Source organism: Schistocerca cancellata, chromosome 1 (assembly GCF_023864275.1).
Source record: "Schistocerca cancellata isolate TAMUIC-IGC-003103 chromosome 1, iqSchCanc2.1, whole genome shotgun sequence".
NCBI lineage: Eukaryota > Metazoa > Arthropoda > Insecta > Orthoptera > Acrididae > Schistocerca > Schistocerca cancellata.
The window spans coordinates 288,700,491-288,723,189 of NC_064626.1; the positions used below are offsets into that span (position 1 = coordinate 288,700,491).

The following is a 22,699-nucleotide window of genomic DNA, read 5'->3' on the forward strand; positions in this document are numbered from 1 at the left end:
GACCAACAAAATAAATATTAGGTACAATGCTATATGATTTAGATTTTAGCCTCTTCTAAGCATTCACCCTTTCCCCTCAGAGCAGCTGCACAATCTCTTGGCATTCTGTAGACAAGATTTTTCAGTGCATTTGCAAATATCGCCATCCAACACCACTGTAAATTATTCCATAGATCTTCAACATTAGGTGACATCAGTTTTCCGATATCCCTGTTAGTTTCATCCAGTAACAGTCCAATGGAATTTAAGTCAGGTGACTGACTTGGCCTTGTTCTTCAGTTCCACACATTTATCTATAGACAGCCTCTACATAATTTAGAAGCATGTTTGGTATCATTGTCCTGCTGCAGAACAAACCCATGACCAAACCACATCTTGCCAGATGGCTCGGCGTTGTTGATCAGTATCCTCTGATATCCTTCCCGCTTAATGTTCCTTTAATTTTGACCACATCACCGACACTGTCTCACGCAAACATCCCCACACCATGACCGACCCTCCACCATAGTTCACTGTTGGTAGCACACCATGTCTCTTCAATGTTCCCCACGAAATTGACGAACAACCATTCGACGATGGCTTCCAATACTTTAAACTTACATTCATCTGTAAATAACATCCTGGATCTCCCGCACACTCAACTTTTTATGCTGCTGCGCCCACTGCAATCTTTTCCTTATTTTGCTTGCGTAATAAAGGTTTTTTGCCGCTATGCATCCCTTTAAACCTTCTTAACGAAGAAAGTGTTACACTGTTAAGACAGAGATTGGAACTCATTGCATACAAAAGGCAAATGCAATGAGCGGTAGCCAGCAAGGTTGTACCAGGAGACCTATCCCTGCCGACAACAGCCACAGCATTCAATGTTTGCAACAATGTTTCTCGGTTTATACGAGACAGGATCGTTTCAGGAACCAGGAAATCATGAAGGATGTACCCAAAATTTTCAGACACCAGACTTGGAGGAAAATATGATTTACACTGAGGAAGGCAGCCGTCGTGTCAGTACCAGGCAGTTGGCCTTCCAGTACTGCGTAAGCCAGATGACCATATGGAAAATTCTTCCATTCTTCATAGCAATTGTTACTACCCTTATCACTTACAGCGCGTGCACGACTTACTAACGACAAACGTTCCACATCGGGAGCAGTTTAGTCACTGGTTTCTTCAACAGGCAACCACAATTCCAGGCTTTGTGTCATCCATCCCATTCGGAGAGGAGTCCATCTGTATGTGGAATGACATCTTCAAATTTCATAACAGTCATCTGTGGAATAGCATGCAGAGACCCTGTAGTATGGTGACAGCGAATCATCAGCATCAGTGCAACCAGAATGTGTGGGCTGGGATAATTTGAGACTGTATTTTGGAACCAGTCTTCCTTCCATATCGCCTAACAGGCCGGAACTATCGGCATTTCTTGCAGGTGTCTTTGCCTTCCTTGCTAGGACAAGTGCCACTGATGATTTGAAGGATTGTGTCACTGCTGCATGGTGGTGCTCCATCCCACTTCGTCATTAATGTCCGCACAAACCTCAATCATGTCTCCTCTGGTCGACAGATCAGACGAGGGGGTCCAGTGACATGACCTGCTCTCTCTCCGGATCTCAAACCATGCGATTTCTGGTTATGGAGGCATCTAAAAAGTATCGTGTATGCAGAGCCCATTCCAGATGTGGAGACACTGGAGCAGCGTATTCGTGCTGCCTATGACACTGTTCAAATGCAGCCCGGGCAGTGTGAAAGTGTAAGACAGAACATGCTATGGTGCATATACGCATGGATTGGGGTACATGGAAACCATTTTCAACATGTACCATAACTGTGCCTGCATGGTACAACGCGTACTAGACTGCAGTCTCTGTAAGATGGTATGATTGAATTAATGGTCTCTAGCATGGAACCCATGCATTTCTGGATATAAGTTCATTAGACATTCTTTGTTTTGTATCCCTTCATAGATCAATCCCTAGGGTTTGTCCATGCTGAAAAAAATCACCCTTTGTATAATATTTCACCACTATCTCCTAGTGGTTCATGTGAGCAAAAGTTGTCTAAACATCAGTGTATAGTAAGCAAAGAAAACATTATGCCAACCGATCATGCAGTTTCCTTATTCTTTGGTTATACAAAAATCTACACAGCTGCATGGCTGTGCATTTGAATAGAAGTTGTTGAGACATCTGTGTGTCTAACAAGCATACACTGTATAATATTAAGCCGAAATATCATGATAGATTAATCCATATGACCCACAGACTCTTGCCTATGTGGCAATAATAAGCTGATCTGACACTACTGTCATGTATCACGCACCATTTTCTAATACCTGATATGCCATCAAGCCAGTTGTTGACGCAGTGCTTATGCACTAGGCATGGTTGGTCATGGAGGCTCATGAAGCAGATCCACACACTGAGATATGCAGTGAATCAGTACGTGGTAATTGATTTATTCAAGACGATAGTTTTTTGAATGTGAAAACAGGCACAGGAAGAGCTGTGTAAATAAATACATAGTTTTGAAAGACAGTATCATTTATTGGTAATACAACGTAAAAATAAATGTGCATTATCTGAAGTGCACTTATAAGCACTGTTCTTGTTACCATTTGCTTGAGTGTTCAAATTGATAGACAGTTTGAGATTTTGAACTGATGTATTGTTGAAGACTTTTGCACTCTGAGGTGGCTATGTGAAACAGGAAACATGTCGTGCAATACCTCTAAATTTATACTACATTTTGTATGATTGTTGTGAGGGGCGAGTAGTTCATGAGATGGTCGTGCAGCAATAATGCATATGCTGCAATGCCTGGATGAATGTTTTGTGTTGATTCAAATTCAGTACATACAACTACAGTTAAAGTTTCCACTGCCTCGTCTTGCTTTGAACAATCTATCACCACTAAGGATGCTAATTCTTTAAACTTCTGTTGACTGGGTATTCATTCAAATTCATCACCCTCATATTGAGAAGTACATATTATACAGCAGACTGAAATCATTATGACCCCATTCAAGCTGTATGATATCCTATTGACATACGCAAAATTTAATAACACTCTAGCTTTGGGTAGTTCACAGACGTCAAATACTTTTGAGTCGTTTTTCCAATTCCCCTTCCTGCCTGTTCGCAAAACAAGAATAACAAATGAAGGCATTTCTAGATGAATTGACGTCTTAATAGACCATATTTGTTTGGGTATCTCTGAAAGGATTGGATACTCATAAAGTTCCCATGAACAGAATTAATGGTACCTGAGCACCTACATCCAATACACATAAAAGTTTCATGCTCTTTGTTTAATATTAGTTTACAATATTGTCTTCGCGTCTCTGAACTCCTGTCTAGCATTCAAATTGATATATTTATTATCCTAAAAAAACCATTAACATTTTGAGTGGGATACAGTCATTAAAGTGGTTACTTATCGATCATCATTAAAACAAAGACGTTTTTCGTTGTGCGGAATCCTCTCACGAAATTTCAATCACCAATTTTCCCTCCGAATGCAAAAATATTTTGTTGACGTTGACGTATATAGGGAAAAACGGTGCGCTGTACGCTCTTGGAATAACAGAATTATTGTGAAGCCGATTTGGCGAACCCTCTGCCAGCCAATTGGCTATGATTTGCAGAGTATCCAAGTAGATGTAGATGTAGATCTGTCTATGAACCACCCTACATTTTGTAAAACATTTTGGTTCAAAGTTAATGCAGTGACATATCTTTTGAAGGTTGATGTGATCCCAACGTTTTTTGTTCGGTCGACCTCGATTCCATTAAGTTCATACCCTATTTCTTGAAACAGGAAGAAGAATGCCTTACATGTAAATTTCGATTTCACTGCTGGAGAAGTTTGATGATTCTTCTACATAAATCTTCGTTTCAAGTATAGGAAACTGTTGCCCAAAATTGTTAAATCATCTTCATGTTGAATGAGAATTCTTATCTTGTTACTATTAAGCATCGCCAAAGCAAAAGATTTGTGGATGAAATATCCCTGATGAATGATCCAAACACCATATTATAATGAACTTGTTATAACAAGTGATTTTATTGCGAGGTTTCAGTTCTAGATTTCTAATGTGTTATCATATGATGCTTCCAATGTGAAATGGTGTTCTGATGGGTGTGTGCAGCGTTTTAATACTTTTTACCCATGATGCTTCAAGTGAATGCATTCTACGATATCCTGACTAGAATGAAAACTGACTAGAATCACGTCTTGGTTTACAATGCTATACTCGAGATGGTCTAATTTCAGAGTAGTCACTGGGAGGCGTATGGGATTTCATGGCACCACAACAGTCTTATAACCTTCCGCCACATAGGCAAGAGTCTGTGGGTCATATGGATTAATCTATCATTGAGATATGTATTAATTGTGATATTACATTCAACACAGTTCATGCTGGCAGGTATAATATAGACCAACTGATTTGACTCTGTATTATTCTCCAAAACTTGGCTCATTGAGAAACCTAGTAGTGATCCTATTGAACCTTCGTGGCTAAAGTCTACAGTATCTTTCATTGTTTTTATTTCTGTTTTAAACGTACTATCGTTTGCATGTAATACAAAGCTTTTTTTAAATCGTTTTACATAAGCATTCAAATAGTATTGCATGAAATGAGGGTGTTTCGATAATTTTGCAACTATCTAGATACTGTTTTATGTTTCCAGACTGGACAGTGTAATACTCCACTCCTCATTTTTTCGATCTATGCGGACTAAATAGTTTGCAAATTTTCATTTGAAGTAAGAATGTGTGACGTCACATCTAACCTTCAGCTGATGCAGTGGTGTCCGTTGTTAGGAAAAATATCAGGCAGAAATGTTCAGAGATATGAATCAAATTCGAAGATTGTAGAATATCTGGTTTTTGTTAGTAAAGTATTGGTACAATTCTTCTATCGGTCTGAAATCTTCGTTTGACTGAAGGTAGTACACATTATTCCTGAATAAAATTTTCACTCTGCAGTGGAGTGTGCGCTGATGTGAAACTTCCTGGCAGATTAAAACTGTGTGCCGGACCGAGACTCGAACTCGGGACCTTTGCCTTTCCCGCGCATGTGCTCTACCAACTGAGCTACCCAAGCACGACTAACGAATACGCAGTTCAGCAGATAACGTATCGAGAGTATGCAGCTAAACTTTATAAAACTGAAATATGGGCGTGAAAATGATCGCAAATGTGCAACTAAGTGGAAAAACTGTCACCACAGCGTAATTATAACAATGATGCTTCATCTTTATGTAAGTACAGATATATTTTCGACAAATTATGCATTGCCACTTACAATTGTTCCATTTGTATCTGTTTAGTCACCAGCAAATCATTTTTTTGTATTTATAGAGTGATCTCCAGGAATATAAGCTCGTACATGAATGTATAAACACCTGAAAATGGGCACAAGCCCGAAACCGGTCGTGCAACGAATAAATAATCTTTTATTGTGACTGGTAGCGCAAATTTATTTTCTTCGACCAGCTTACGCCCTAGATGCTGGTTCACCTAGGAATCTCGTATATGGAAATACAATATAGGCTAGAATCTAGATATCAAAAAAATGCTTAGGAAAACTATTTCGCATTTGTGTATCCTCCCAGATTTACGTAAGGCTCAAACTGTGAAATCATTTGTTCATTCTTCAAAAAAAAAATTTCTTATACTCTGAAAACAGCAACTCCTATATTAAGCATCTTAATTGTAGAAGGAAGATTCGAGCTATATTTTGCTGTACGTGACTGCGTGCTTCTTGGAGGTTCATAAGCTGTTGTACAGCTGTATCTGACTACACAGCTGCAAGTTATATCATATGAGACACATTAGTTGAAATAAACAGTTTATTCAACATACTTTGATGACCACTTCTACACCGCAAAATAAATATTCTTCTTAACGAAACGTCGTTTCATACAGAACGTAAGCGTGTAATGGTAGTGTTACCAGCAACGTGCAGTACACGCTGTCGGTTTATTTGAGATTGCAACACAATTTCATAGACAAATAAATGAAATTAACAATTCACTAACAATGATTTGGTAATCACCAAATCACATAACATAAATTTTGTCTTCCAAGAAAAAGTTTATCGTTTATTTAAGCATGTGCTCAAACTGTTAACCATAGATTGAAAAGCACATCTGGACAGATGTAATTGCGGTGCATGATAAATAGAACATGCACAAGCTATTCGATAGGACATACCGTGTGACGTAGTTGGGGCTTTGTCATAGAGTTCTTTGAGTGCTCTCCAAAGAAAGAAATCAAGAGGAGTGAAATCGGGGGACCTCACAGGCTGTTTGAGAACATAATTTCGTCCTATCCAACGTCCAGGAAATTTCTCATTCAGTATTTGCGTTGCAACACGGGACGGAGAGCTGGACAACCGACGTGTTGCAGCCATATACACAGTCGAATATTCAGTGGTATCTCTTCTGGAAGAACCGGCAGAATGTTGTGCGTACGAATAAGAACGTACACTTAGAACGCCTAACATGAAGTTATGTCACACAATGTCATTTCCTAGGACGTCGCACCATACGTTTACGCTCCGCTGCCGTTGATGTTGCACCTGACGAAACCAGTATGAATTTTCGGCTGCCCACTAGTGCATATTACGCAAATTTCCATTAGCGTGGTTAGTAAACGCTGCTTATTCGATAAAAAGCACACGCTGGAAAAACGTAGGGTCATCTCTCAGATGCTAAAGGGCAAACCGACAAAATTCTGTACGACGTTCGAAATCAGGGTCGTCGAATGCCGGATGTAGTGACAGCTGGTAGGGATGGAAATTCTGTTGATTCACTACGGGAATGACACTCGTCTGGCCCATTCCACATTCCTTTTTAATACACTCCTGGAAATTGAAATAAGAACACCGTGAATTCATTGTCCCAGGAAGGGGAAACTTTATTGACACATTCCTGGGGTCAGATACATCACATGATCACACTGACAGAACCACAGGCACATAGACACAGGCAACAAAGCATGCACAATGTCGACACTAGTACAGTGTATATCCACCTTTCGCAGCAATACAGGCTGCTATTCTCCCATGGAGACGATCGTAGAGATGCTGGATGTAGTCCTGTGGAACGGCTTGCCATGCCATTTCCACCTGGCGCCTCAGTTGGACCAGCGTTCGTGCTGGTCGTGTAGACCGCGTGAGACGACGCTTCATCCAGTCCCAAACATGCTCAACGGGGGACAGATCCGGAGATCTTGCTGGCCAGGGTAGTTGACTTACACCTTCTAGAGCACGTTGGGTGGCACGGGATACATCCGGACGTTCATTGTCCTGTTGGAACAGCAAGTTCCCTTGCCGGTCTAGGAATGGTAGAACGATGGGTTCGATGACGGTTTGGATGTACCGTGCACTATTCAGTGTCCCCTCGACGATCACCAGTGGTGTACGGCCAGTGTAGGAGATCGCTCCCCACACCATGATGCCGGGTGTTGGCCCTGTGTGCCTCGGTCGTATGCAGTCCTGATTGTGGCGCTCACCTGCACGGCGCCAAACACGCATACGACCATCATTGGCACCAAGGCAGAAGCGACTCTCATCGCTGAAGACGACACGTCTCCATTCGTCCCTCCATTCACGTCTGTCGCGACACCACTGGAGGCGGGCTGCACGATGTTGGGGCGTGAGCGGAAGACGGCCTAACGGTGTGCGGGACCGTAGCCCAGCTTCATGGAGACGGTTGCGAATGGTCCTCGCCGATACCCCAGGAGCAACAGTGTCCCTACTTTGCTGGGAAGTGGCGGTGCGGTCCCCTACGGCACTGCGTAGGATCCTACGGTATTGGCGTGCATCCGTGCGTCGCTGCGGTCCGGTCCCAGGTCGACGGGCACGTGCACCTTCCGCCGACCACTGGCGACAACATCGATGTACTGTGGAGACCTCACGCCCCACATGTTGAGCAATTCGGCGGTACGTCCACCCGGCCTCCCGCATGCCCACTATACGCCCTCGCTCAAAGTCCGTCAACTGCACATACGGTTCACGTCCACGCTGTCGCGGCATGCTACCAGTGTTAAAGACTGCGATGGAGCTCCGTATGCCACGGCAAACTGGCTGACACTGACGGCGGCGGTGCACAAATGCTGCGCAGCTAGCGCCATTCGACGGCCAACACCGCGGTTCCTGGTGTGTCCGCTGTGCCGTGCGTGTGATCATTGCTTGTACAGCCCTCTCGCACTGTCCGGAGCAAGTATGGTGGGTCTGACACACCGGTGTCAATGTGTTCTTTTTTCCATTTCCAGGAGTGTATGTCTCACACCACGGTGTGGATTCATTAGCGTCGTAGCCAGAAAACATTCTCCGTGTTCTCTCCATCAATTGCAGTCATCTTTCTTGTCCTCTTTTTGACATTCAAGCAGCCCGTCCGCAGTAGCATCTTAATAATTCGTGCAGTTTCCTTGTATGTCAGACATTAGCGATCTGCATAGTAGCCCTATACCACTGTATGGCATTTCTTTTACATTCAGCATATAAAAGTAATACATTCAACTCCTTCTTATTGGTGTACATGCCTGCTCGCAACGAATGTTGCAGCAGAAATGTGCGCCCACAATGTAGACAAGTAAACAGTAAATGTGTTCAGAATGAGAGGTAGGAGACGAGGTACTGGCAGAAGTAAAGCTGTGAGTACCGGTCGTGAGTCGTGCTTCGGTAGCTCAGATGGTAGAGCGCTTGCCCGCGAAAGGCAAAGGTCCCGAGTTCGAGTCTCGGTCGGGCACACAGTTTTAATCTGCCAGGAAGTTTCAGTAAATGTGTTGACACTCTGACACAGCGTAATACGAGAGCTCTGCAAACACCGCCAATGCCAATTTCGGCCACCTTGTTCTCAAATTGTAGGACATTTCTCGAATTTTTTACGACAGGTTGCAACCTCAATATTAACAAAAAGCTGTATCACTGTAATTGTCTTCTCAACAGCTACCGAATGAACTTATAAAAAGTATACGGTTTCATTTAAAAACACGTACTTGCTTCAATATCCTCACTGACACCAGCGCTAAAACAAACAAGAACTGCGTACCCCTCGACGCTCTAACATTCACCGAAAACGGCGTTTCGATATGTGCAACCGTTCACGAAATAAATGGAGTGTTACGTCTTATGTGGCTCATCCTATATACACATACTGATTGAAAAAAAAATCTTAGAACTAAGGAGGAGTTTTGTAACATAAACGGAAAGTTGATAGGCATATTTTTACAACTGAAGGATTACGTCTATTCAGATTTTACGCAGATCGTGTAAGAGTGGCGCTAGCAGCGTCACTAACGAAACTCCTCCCGAACAGGTCATGAAGGCCAAAGGGTACCGACCGGCCGCCGTGTCATCCTCATCCACAGGCGTCATTGGATGCGGATATGGAGGGGCATGTGGTCAGCACACCGCTCTCCCGGCCGTATGTCAGTTTCCGAGACCGGAGCCGCTACTTCTCAACCAAGTAGCTCCTCAGTTTGCCTCACAAGGGCTGAGCGTAGCCCGCTTGCCAACAGCGCTCGTCACACCGGGTGGTCACCTAACCAAGTGCTAGCCCAGCCCAACAGCGCCCAACTTCCGTGATCTAACGGGAACCGGTGTTACCATTGCGGTAAGGCCGTTGGAAGTAGCGTCACTAAGAGAAGGCAAATCAGGGTTGCTTTAAATAGACGCCTTAAGCGTCGCATGTGTTAGTTTCTTTGAGATTGGATGTCGTGAGTTGCTGTTAGTCAAGAATACCTGCAACGCGACAAAGACGCTGTTACCAACACCGCACTGAGTTTGAAAAAGTTCGTATATTAAGGCTACGAGAAGCTGGATATTCCTTCTGCTATATTGCAAAAAGACTTGGCAGGAATATAGCCACAGTTCATGACTTCTGGCAGCGGTGTTCATGAGAATATACGATCGCAAGAAGACCGGGTCCCAGACGCCCACAAGACTCTACTGAGAGGGAAGACCATCATGTTTGGCGCAGGGCTCTGTCGCATTGTACAGAATCTGCAGTACTAGCCGCACTGCACCTAAACCTACATTTACGGTCTGAGGTGCGACTTATTATGACAGCGGGAGCACTCTCGTGGTTATCTCATGCACTGTGACGACATATTCGTAAATCAGTTTGGTGAATCGGCCTGTTGTGCTGTGATTCATGAACAGCATTCAGGGGGTGTTTTCCAGCAGGATAATGCCGGCTCATATACTGCTGTTGTTATCCAAGATGCCCTACAGAGTGTCGACGTGTTACCAGGGCCTGCTCGATCACCAGATCTGTCTCCAACCGGCCACAAATTGACATCCCGCACCTGTACAACACAATGCACGTGCGATTGTATGTTTGCATTCAACATTCTGGAGACTATATCGGTTATTAATATACTGGCATTTCAAGTTTGCAGCCGGCCGGAGTGGCCGTGCGGTTCTAGGCGCTACAGTCTGGTGCCGAGCGACCGCTAAGGTCGCAGGTTCGAATCCTGCCTCGGGCATGGATGTGTGTGATGTCCTTAGGTTAGTTAGGTTTAATTAGTTCTAAGTTCTAGGCGACTGATGACCTCAGAAGTTAAGTCGCATAGTGCTCAGAGCCATTTGAACCACTTCAAGTTTGCAGTGGCTTATCACTTGCAATGTTAATCACCTAAATATAATAGCTCCTACACTGGGCGTACACCACTGGTGATCGTCGAGGGGACACTGAATAGTGCACGGTACATCCAAACCGTCATCGAACCCATCGTTCTACCATTCCTAGACCGGCAAGGGAACTTGCTGTTCCAACAGGACAATGCACGTCCGCATGTATCTTGTGCCACCCAACGTGCTCTAGAAGGTGTAAGTCAACTACCCTGGCCAGCAAGATCTCCGGATCTGTCCCCCATTGAGCATGTTTGGGACTGGATGAAGCGTCGTCTCACGCGGTCTGCACGTCCAGCACGAACGCTGGTCCAACTGAGGCGCCAGGTGGAAATGGCATGGCAAGCCGTTCCACAGGACTACATCCAGCATCTCTACGATCGTCTCCATGGGAGAATAGCACCCTGCATTGCTGCGGAAGGTGGATATACACTGTACTAGTGCCGACATTGTGCATGCTCTGTTGCCTGTGTCTATGTGCCTGTGGTTCTGTCAGTGTGATCATGTGATGTATCTGACCCCAGGAATGTGTCAATAAAGTTTCCCCTTCCTGGGACAATGAATTCACGGTGTTCTTATTTCAATTTCCAGGAGTGTACATCTGCATTCATCTCCTGAATCAGCACTGTCACGAGTTCACCATATGATGCGCACGTTTAAGTGCAATACATTGGGCTGCTTAGGTCAGCCTATATACAGAACATACGATGTGAGGCTTCTTTTGGCTGCTGCTTAAATGCGACTCCATACATGACTGAACTGGCATTCTGTGATGTATATTGGTGCTGATACTATCACATAAACATACATACTTGTTACACATATCGATGTTAATCTCAACTTAGAAGCCTGCACTATCAATGTGTGAGGCAAATAGCATTACGATTTCAAGCAATCTGATGGAATTACATAATACTCTGATTTAATATATCCACACACTTTTGCATTAGCACTTCGGTCTGTTACATGCGATATACAAGGAAGTCCTTCGTGGCAAGGCAGCAGGTAGACACATATTCAGCTTGTTTTGTTGCTGACTTCGTCAGTCAGAACTAAATAGTTGTATACTGCTACATTAACCATCAAATGTATCTAATGTGTCTTTCTGACTTAAGTGTAACCTCATTTTACAATACAATACTGATTGGGCGTGTGAGGATTGACTGACAAACGAGACAGGATAACGAGCAGGTAGAGATGAAACTGCATAGAGTTATTCAGTTTTACATGAGATAGTTATACCTGCTTGGCGGTGCTTGCAGAAAGCGCCATGACGTCTTTATACCTGTCGATGGGACACCACACCAGATTTAAGACACAATATGGCGTCATACCTTAGTACTGTAAGTGTGACTTAGGTTTCAGACTTGACGGAGCTTTTCAGATCATTGTAGCCTCTCGTCAGGCATCAAAGATCGGAGTAAATGTGATATAAGCAGAGATATATTTGTCGCTAAACATTTTTCTGAAATGTCTGTTGCTGATACAGTATGATCCATGAGTAGGGGGAATATGGATGTTATGTCTGTCTAGAATGACACTGCGCTACATCTGCCCATATTTGAAGAAAACTGCTGGTGGATTTCTTATTAAATGTCTGTCTGCAACTTAGTCAGCGAGTCAATACTTACATAATCACTGACTCGGTAGGAATACATGTGTGCTTTCTCTTGATAAAATGAGGATTGTAAAAATGTGTGTTCAGGTTTATTGCTGTTTAATTGAGATGTGTGCCATATTATGCTCTGACTGAGAGGTGTACGCCGGCCGAAGTGGCCGCGCGGTTCTGGCGCTGCAGTCTGGAACCGCGAGACCGCTACGGTCGCAGGTTCGAATCCTGCCTCGGGCATGGATGTGTGTGATGTCCTTAGGTTAGTTAGGTTTAACTAGTTCTAAGTTCTAGGGGACTAATGACCTCAGCAGTTGAGTCCCATAGTGCTCAGAGCCATTTGAACCATTTGAGAGGTGTACTGCATAACTGACAAATAATTCAGATCCTTCGATTACTTCTGAGAACAGGCTGCATTGTGACTGGCTGTTGCTCCACAACAGTGGGACGGAAATCCAACAGTGAGACAAAGACCTGAACTTAACATCTCGCGAGCCAGCCCGGCTAGCTGCGCGGTCTAACGCGCTGCTTCCCGAGCGGGAAGCGTGGCAGTCCCTGCCACCAATCCACCCAGCAGATCTGTGTCGGGGTCCCATGTGCCGGCCAGCCTGTGGATGGTTTTCAAGGCGGTTTTCCATCTACCTCGGCGAATGCGGGCTGGTTCCCCTTATTCCAGCTCAATTACAATGTGTCAGCGGTTGCTGCGCGAACACCATTTCCACGTATGCATACACCGTAATTACTCTACTACGCAACCATCTGGGGCTACACTCGTCTGGTATGAGACGTTCCTGGGGGTATCCACTGGGGGTCGAACCGCACAATAACCGTGCGTTCGCCGGCCGGGGTGGCCGAGCAGCTCTAGGCACTACAGTCTGTAACCGCGCGACCGCTACGGTCGCAGGTTCGAATCGTGCCTCGGGCATGGATGTTTGTGGTGTCCTTAGTTAGGTTTAAGTAGTTCTAAGTTCTAGGGGACAGATGTCCTCAGAAGTTAAGTCCCATAGTGCTCAGAGCCATTTGAACCATTTTTTGAACCCTGGGTCCGGTGTGGGGCGGCGGTGGGGTGGATGGACTGCTGTGGCCTGTTGTGGGGTTGTAAACCACTGAGGGCTCCGGCAGGTCGAAGCCTCTCCGTCGTTTTTAGGTCCCCGGTTTAATACAATACAATACAACATCTGGCAACTAATTATGTACAATGTGCATTTACAGTCTGCATTTCAAATGTCTTCTTTTACAAAAATGGACACGTTTACACAGTAGACACACACTTCCACACGTGCTGAATGTCCGTGCCTTTGCAGTGGCGCTCAACTTTGTGGTAAGCTCGTTAGAACTCTGTTTGTGGATAAAAGTTTCGCTGCCAGCATTTGACCCTCAAGGGGGGGAGGAGGGCGGGAGAGGTGGTGGCGTAGAATTCCCTATCACCCGACTGCGCCAACATTCTGGGCTACGGCTTCAAACATGTCTGCGTTATCAGCGACCGTTGCAAGGTAAAATTAAAACAATTGCAGCCCTCCGTCGCGTAAATGAAGTCTTTTTGACATAGGTTTCGGCCACTTCTAAGAGTGCCTTCATCAGAAATAAAACATTTAAAACTAGCATGTCACATATAAAATTAATATGAAGTGATAACGTTTGTGGCCAAGCGGTTCTAGGCGCTACAGTCTGGAACAGCGCGACCGCTACGGTCGCAGGTTAGAATCCAGCCTCGGGCATGGATGTGTGTGATGTACTTAGGTTAGTTAGGTTTAAGTAGTTCTACGTTCTAGGGGACTGATGACCTCAGCAGTTAAGTCCCATAGTGCTCAGAGCCACTTGGACTATTTGATAACGCTTTAGTCACAAAATATTAAAATAGAAAACATAGAGGCAGGCATCTAAGGGCTGCACCACATGTCGACCTGTGGTAGTGGTCACAGCCGTTAACTGCCTGCCTCTGTGTCTTCTATTTTAATATTTTCTGGCTAAAGCGTTATTACTTCATATTTGTTTTATACGTGACAAGCTAGTTTTAAATATTTTATTTCTGATGAAGGCATTCTTAGAAGTGGCCGAAACCTAGGTCAAAAAGACTTCATTTTCACGACCGAGGGCTGCAGTTATTTTAATTTTATTCTGGAATAAATTCCAAACCTCTCTGCAGGTCTCATGAAGTGATGGCACGTAGCACTGTTGATGGTTATCTGTCCGAGGGATGGGTACCTCAAGAGCAGCATTTCCCTCACTGCTGTTCGAGAGGAGTGGGCTAGGTACAAGAATCAGGTTTCATCCTCTTCCCTCTCCCATTATCGTCATACAACACAAAATGTAACACCACACTATACACATATCCATTACACTTATTTACACTTCCATAATACACATAAGGATCAACTCTCACATATCCTCGAGGAAGGGCCATTGTGATCTGTAGAAGAAAACCTTTTCTGGTGAGGTAGCTAAAGCTACCACTTGTAATATCCCAGCCAGTAATGCTGTACGGATTTAGTTTACTTTTCATAGCAGAAGACAATGTCTGACCTTTAATTTTTCAGATATGTATTAAAACAAATTTTAAAAATATTACAAGAAGGAAAGTTGCTACTCACCGTATAGAAGCTGAGACGCAGATAGGCACAGCAAAAAGACTCTCACAATCAAAGCTTTTGGCCATTAAGACCTTAGTCAACAAAAGACACACATACAGACACACACAGACTCAAGCAAACGCAACTCACACACACGACTGCTGTCTCAGGCAACTGAAACCACACTAGCATTTCGGAGTGTGGTTTCAGCTGCCTCAGGCTGCAGTCATGTGTTCAAACAGCACTATGGGACATAACATCTGAGGTCATCAGTCCCCTAGCATTAGAACTACACTACTGGCCATTAAAATTGCTACACCACGAAGATGACGTGCTACAAACGCGAAATTTAACCGACAGGAAGAAGATGCTGTGATATGCAAATGATTAGCTTTTCAGAGCATTCACACAAGGTTGGCGCCGGTGGCGACACCTAAGACGTGCTGACATGAGGAAAGTTTCCAACCGATTTCTCATACACAAACAGCAGTTGACCGGCGTTGCCTGGTGAAACGTTGTTGTGATGTTTCGTGCAAGGAGAAAAAATGCGTACCGTCACGTTTCCAACTTTGATAAAGGTCGGATTGTAGCCTATCGCGATTGCGGTTTATCGAACCGCGGGATTGCTGCTCGCGTTGGTCGAGACCCAATAACTGTTACCAGAATATGGAATCGGTGTGTTCAGGAGGGTAATACGGAACGCCGTGCTAGATCCCAACGGTCTTGTATCAGTAGCAGTCGAGATGACAGGTATCTTACCCGCATCACTGTAATGGATCGTGCAGCCACGTCTCGATCCCTGAGTCAACAGATGGGGACGTTTGCAAGACATCAACCATCTGCACGAACAGTTCGACGATGTTTGCAGCAGCATGGACTGTCATCTCGGAGACAATGGCTGCGGTTACCCTTGACGCTGCATCACAGACAGGCGCGCCTGCGATGGTGTACTCAACGACGAACCTGGGTGCACGGATGGCAAAACGTCATTTTTTCGGATGAATCCAGGTTATGTTTACAGCATCATGATGGTCGCATCCGTGTTTGGCGACATCGCGGTGAACGCACATTGGAAGCGTGTATTCGTCATCGCCATACTGGCGTATCACTCGGCGTGATGGTATGGGGTGCCACTTGTTACACGTCTCGGTCACCTCTTGTTCGCATTGACGACACTTTGAACAGTGGACGTCACATTTCAGATGTGTTACGACCCGTGTCTCTACCCTTCATTCGATTCCTGCGAAACCCTACATTTCAGCAGGATAATGCACGACCGCATGTTGCAGATTCTTTACGGGCCTTTCTGGATACAGAAAATGTCCGACTGATGCCCTGGCCAGCACATTCTCCAGATCTCTTACCAATTGAAAACGTCTGGTCAATGGTGGCCGAGCAGGTGGCTCGTCACAATACGCCAGTCACTACTCTTGATGAACTGTGGTATCGTGTTGAAGCTGCATGGGCAGCTGTACCTGTACACGCCATCCAAGCTCTGTTTGACTCAATGCCCAGGCATATCAGGGCCGTTATTACGGCCAGAGGTGGTTGTTCGGGGTACTGATTTCTCAGGATCTATGCACCCAAATTGCGTGAAAATGTAATTACATGTCAGTTCTAGTATAATATATTTGTCCGTTTATCATCTGCATTTCTTCTTGGTGTAGCAATTTTAATGGCCAGTAGTGTACTGAAACCTAACTAACCCAAGGACAGCACACACATCCATGCGCAAGGCAGGATTCTAACCTGCGACCGTAGCGGTCGCGCGGTTCCGGACTGAAGCGCCTAGAACCGCTCGGCCACAACGGCCGGCTGCAGTCGTGTGTGTGAGTTGCCTTTGCGTGAGCGTGTGTATGTGTATCGGTATATGATGAGTAGCCACTTTCCTTCTCATAATATTGTTACATTCCATCTTGAATTTTCAATTGTTTGAAAACTAATTTTAACCATGGCGTATTCAATCAGACCATATTTGGTTCGTATCATCACAGCCACACCACGCCGGCAATGTGAAAACAACGAGGCTGCAGGACAAATGTAACCCTGACCTTTAGTTCAGTACGAGCAGCATGTGTTACACTGTGCTCGGAGCAGTACCTGATGACCAGAGACGGCAGGAGGGCGCAGGAGACGACGAGCACGGCGCACTGCACGACCAGCGCCCGCGTCCCCAGGTCTGCAGCGCCGTTGACGGTGCTCTGGAGGGTGACGGCGCCGTCGTGTGCCGTGAAGTGCAGCATGAAGGCCGCGCCCAGGCACAACACGCCCACCACCAGCCGGCGCCGCTCTGGCCCCGTGTCCACCTGTGGCCCAGCCGCCACCGCCCCACTGGATGACGAAGCCCCGTCTGGCTTACTGCCTGAGTCGCCCTCAAAGGACTCGTTCACGAACACACACTGCGTCATCACACGACCCACACCTCCTGCAGTGGGCTTCACGTCGCCGTATCGGGAGGCGCCCGAGCGGGAGGTATCGACACATCCACCGTTCACGCCCTCCGTGTTTCGTTTAAGCATCTCCTGCTCGGGTGAACTACCACGGAACTGGTCACGAGAACTGCTTTCACCTATTCCTTTTTGGTACAGCAACTGGTCAGAATTTCCTGTATCTACTCTGTGTACTAGAATCGGTTCAGATGCCATTTTTTTGAAGGGCTTCTTCAGGTTGGGATTAACGATTCTTTTCACTGCGCTCGAGTCTTTCTTGTTCTCTTCAGCTGTTTGTACAACGCTTCCACAGCTACTTGTTTCTGAACACTCATCCACTGAATGAATACTGTCGCACTGAGAGAACAACGGACTGTTAAAACGATTCAGTCGTTCAGCAAAAGTCAAATTACGACTGTTGTCGTTGCTATAGGTGCAATTGTTCCTTTCTTCATACGGCTGCTGATTTGCTGGCACCACCTCCTCAAGAATGGCTGGCAAACTGGCGCGTCTCATATCTAAGCTGAATCCTTGAGGCCTATACGGTTTCATTACCACGTTATCATTAACGACAAACCTACTTCCATACGTGGTAAACCTATACCGCACTACTGAATTTCGAGAAACTTAAATACATATAAGGCACGTCTCACGTTCCACGGCGCTAGCGTGTTAAACATATAGTTTACTTTTCTAACAACGTAGACACAAGTTAAAGGGACCATCACTTACACTAAAGGATTTATGAGACAATACTTCTGAACCACAGAAAAATCTGAAAGCTTCTATGAGAATGGCGTTGTTATGGACACCCAGATTCACAGTTTCCTTTCCCATCGCTTGTGCATAGATACTAGTCAATGAATGTACAACTTTGTTGAGAAAATGATGTGAGACACGATCATAGTGCGTGCTTTAAATATAATATTTCAAAACACAATCCGCATTGGTGTACTCGTGTCAGATATCTATTAAATTCGGCTAGAATACAACTTCACATAACTTCCTTATCATGACGCCAGTGATTCAGTATAAACTTCAGACTTCTGCTACTGGGGATTTTGTTTCGTTTACTTACAATACAGTCTTTCATATAATCACTGTATCACTGTATCTGCCCCTGCTAAAAGCAAGGATGTTATTTCGTATCCATTGAAAATTTCAGTGCGTTTATTCTTATCAGGTATACAATGGGAAGAACTGTGTAAAATGCACTACACACTTACCTGAGAATCTTCCTAAGACACACTTACGGGTGTACTGTGGCTGATCCGCTCACGCCGATATATCCATCAGTGGGACATATCTAGTTGCAGATATGAAGCATATGGCCTGCTGATAGTCACGCCAGCCAACTACGACATTCAACTACATATCGGCAGAAACCGCTACGGCACTAGAGCTTGTCCGGATGAAAGAGAATCACAGAAATCGTAAATTCCAGCCACTAAATGTTTCATCGAACCTGTTTGCATAAACAACCTTAGCCAGCACACCACGTTACACAGTACACTGGTTCTTGCTCCACAGTTCCTATTCTTTCAGCACGCAGCTACGACAAGACTGGACATGTGCAGCACGGAATGAAAGTTTCCACCGCGGACGCGATAGGATAAGACACAAGCACTTGTCGATTAGCGGAAACAGCTATTGAAGTCGACCTTGTTTCCAAAGATACCACCAAAGCGCAAGAGAAACCGCTTACTAAGGCAATTACAAGTTTGCCACAGCTGACTGTATTGAATTCTATGTTGATGTTTTTTTCTTTTTTATCATTTGTATTGTTGCAGTGAGTGTTAGAATAAGATTTCTGACGGTGATACCAAGAGCTGACAGAAGTTTACATCTAATATACAACTGTTTTAGAATATTGTTTACATATTTTTGGGCGATTAATGCCACCACTATGTTTCATATACAGCGAATTTGGTGTAACCTGCTAATTACGGCCCCACATTTGCTAATACCACCGTGGATTATTAGTGCTGTACAATCCTACGCATTAGTGTATATAATTTTCGGTCACTTCAAGGGTGAAATAAAATGTTTTATAGTTAGGAAGATATACTCGTACATACAGGTCATTGGAGTTGCGAAAGTGTAATTCCACTTTTTTAGAGGCGTTAGTTGACGTAGTAATCTTTTTCGAACATTTGAGAAACCTGTTTAGTGATTTGTCATTGCTTCGCGGAATAAGCGCAGATTTAATGAAAATAATATTTTGTAGTTGAATTAAGTGACGAATGTTGCGCTTTTCACATAAGACTCCTGTGTACACACTTCCTTATTTATGGTTATTACTATCTAATCCTAAGGCAATTCTTTCCCTTCCAGTACCAATGTGCTGCTATTTAAAGTAAATCAAAGACACCTGTGTTTGTGCTCTCGTGTAGCACTTGCAGTGCTGAGTACTAGGTCCGACCGGCCACGGTATTATCTTGGTTTTTCCTGTGACGACTATGCAGCACGTTACGAAAGAGTGACAAGTTCTGGACCTACATCTATATTCTGCAAGCCTCCATACGGGACAGCATTCCTCATCCCATGAAACAAATTCAAAGATAGGCCCATCCGAGTTCACAGAGCTTGCCCAAACGTCAATGTGCCGTTATCCGTGATACCAAAACCACACACTAAAGCGTCATTATGTAAAAGCTTCTGATTTACAAGTGCCGCAACCCAGCTTATCTGTGCCGGGAAGCTACCATTTACGCTTTCTGCCATGTGGGCTTACGACATCTCGCCAGAATAGTTAGGAAAGCCGCAATACTTAATCTTCTAGTCTCTAAGTCAACACATCTCAATAATTGCGAGTCGCGACCAAAGGGTCATTGGCGACTACAATCCAACCCTTGAGTTGCCAGTAGACTGCACTTATCTAATGTCTCTCAGGAATAATGTTTCGCACACACTATAACCTATGTACACGAACTACTCACATCTAAGCCTCAGCTGTTCGTCATCATAAGAATAACACTTCAAACACATTTTTAAAGCGCACAGCCTGTGCGACTTTACTTAAATTACCTCATTTGCACTGCTAGTGACAGACAATTTTCATTTTCTAATGCATCTAGAAAACCTAGAATAAAAGAAGAAATCAAATACATGAAAGTCATGTAACTACATCGGAAGCAGAGTCAAATGTAGTAGCTACATGAAGTAACAGATGTTGATAAATCGTTCTCAGTTCATTAAAAAATCACGTGACATGTACATTTGTCCAAAGCAAGATCATGAACGGCCATCTTTTAACATATAAGTGCATGACATGCATAGTGTTTTCGAGAACAGTAACATGACTGACTTTTTAAAACGTCACATCTAGCCAGAAGCAACAGGGAAACAAACCTTGTAATGCTCGCTACAAATCGCACTGTATGCACTTGTTCATATGACTGTCACATGTGCACGAACGTATTGGAAAATTAAAGTTCTTCATCGCCTATTCATTCCATTACGGCGTGGAATTCCCAGAAACACTGAAATACGTATTTTTTTGTTTCTAGTCGAGAAGTAAAATATCAATTTTCATATACGTAGCTTTAAAAACAATTTACTAGTTGTTTAATAATGACGTATTTTCGAAAAAACTTTCTTCCACTGTTTTAACCCGTAGTGGTTGAATTTCCAAAAATGCTGAAACAGGAATTTCTTAACTTTTGACTGAGAAATCAAATACCAGTTTTCGTAGCTATAGCTTCAAAATTGCCGTAATAGCGACATATTCACAAAAAGCCTTTCATATACAATTTCATCCCCTTAGGAATGGATTTTCGAACATTTCCTCCTTAAACGACGGCTACAGTATAATATCCATAGTCTTGCTGCCCATGCTCCAGCGGTCTGATAGAGATCTCTTCATTAAAACTTAATTACCTCTGCTCTTTCTACTCCGATTGATATGGTGTTTTTACCATTATTCTTGTAATCACTTCATGTAGCATTTAACAGGTTTTCCCACTAATTACCTTTTTGCAATATTATTCTTAAGTGGATAAACGGTTGTCAGCTTGAATGTTGCAGTGTAGACAGCACACTGCCGTATCTCATAATGATACATTAAACATATTACTAAGTGTATGATTTACTGAATTATAACTCGTTCTAAGAATGACCGTTAAAATCTCAACAACCTCACGAAATCTGCGATTTTCAGAACATTAAAAATCTACTGATATCATTGATGGATGCCAGTAGTGATTCCAGTCGCATAGTTCTTTAGAATAACATTTTGCATATATCCCCTTCGTTTTTCAGTAGAATTATTTGATACTATTTCTGCTGCTACATTTTATTAAAACGACTGCCACTTGTGAATTGCAGCAACACTATAGTGAGCTGTTTGAAGGTCTTGTGCACTGGTGGTTGCGCCGTCTCTCATTTCACTGTATTCCATAAATGAATTAATTGCAGTACAAACATTATTAATTTGTATTATGACGTGCATATTAGAGTGACCTTTTCACAGCTTCACATGAGTTTAACCATTATCTTCCTCCCTACCTTTAATAGTATTTGTTTATTAAAGTAATTTTTGTAGAGGACAAGTAATGCAGAATCTTTTTCTTATTCTGTCAGCTATAAATTTTCGTTTTTTCTGCTTATAAAATATTGTAACCCATTAGTTTTCTATTGCTGCTATACATTTTCAGTGGAATTGCTGAGGTATGTTTTAGGGAATACATTTCCAAGTGTTGACACTAAGTACTCATGTAATACCCTAAATTCCAGTGATGTATCTTTTTCATCTCAAACTACCTGTACTATCTTATTCTTTCTTTTTTAGATGTATATGTCTCGTTGTTATGTGGCTTAAATTTTTCATTTTTACCAGATGTCAATCATAGATTCCGCCTTAATAACATGGCAAAAATTATTTCTTTAAGCAGTCAATTAAAATGTTCAAAGATAATCTTGCAAGCTTCCTGTGAACAGTTGGTATTTTCATTGCTGAATGTTTTTAACACCTTATTTCTCTCAAATCCTTTAAGAAATCTGCGTTGAACATCACAAGCAATTATATGCCGACCAGTAGTCGGACAGTGAAACCAGATGTTTCATAAATAGCTGTACGTTTCCCGCTGGGGATCTGTGCGTAGTTAAGGTAATGCGAAATGTCTTGCGAAAACACATGCAGCTTCACAGCTGTTCTGAATGGTGTTACATACTGTACCACGTCGTCGGCTGCCAACAACGACACCATCTAACGGACTATCATCATAAATATGTTCGGATCGAGTAATTTTTGTCTAATAGAACACAGTGTGTTGTACTGGACACCGATAGTCGCTTTCGGCATGTACAGAATGTATATGCCGTCACTCCTATTAACTGTTTTTGTTTTATTTTATTTTTCGTTCTGTTTTGTTTTTACAGGTCGCTTTCATAGTGTTTTAATTTCAATGTCCAGTAGTGCAAATGCGGCATTAGAGATTTAAATTCAAAT

The 22,699-nt window shown here is 43.6% G+C and overlaps 1 protein-coding gene across 1 annotated transcript in view; it reads right to left on the reverse strand.

Moving 5' to 3' along the window:
* Nucleotides 1–18,795, reverse strand: part of LOC126160067 (UNC93-like protein) — a 97,083-nt gene extending 78,288 nt beyond the window's left edge. Inside the window, exon 1 of the mRNA XM_049916885.1 lies at nucleotides 16,922–18,795. Coding sequence (XP_049772842.1) covers nucleotides 16,922–17,802 — 881 coding nt within the window. The 5' untranslated portion in view covers nucleotides 17,803–18,795. The remainder of the gene's footprint in view (nucleotides 1–16,921) is intronic.
* Between the last annotated feature and the right edge of the window lie 3,904 nt (nucleotides 18,796–22,699).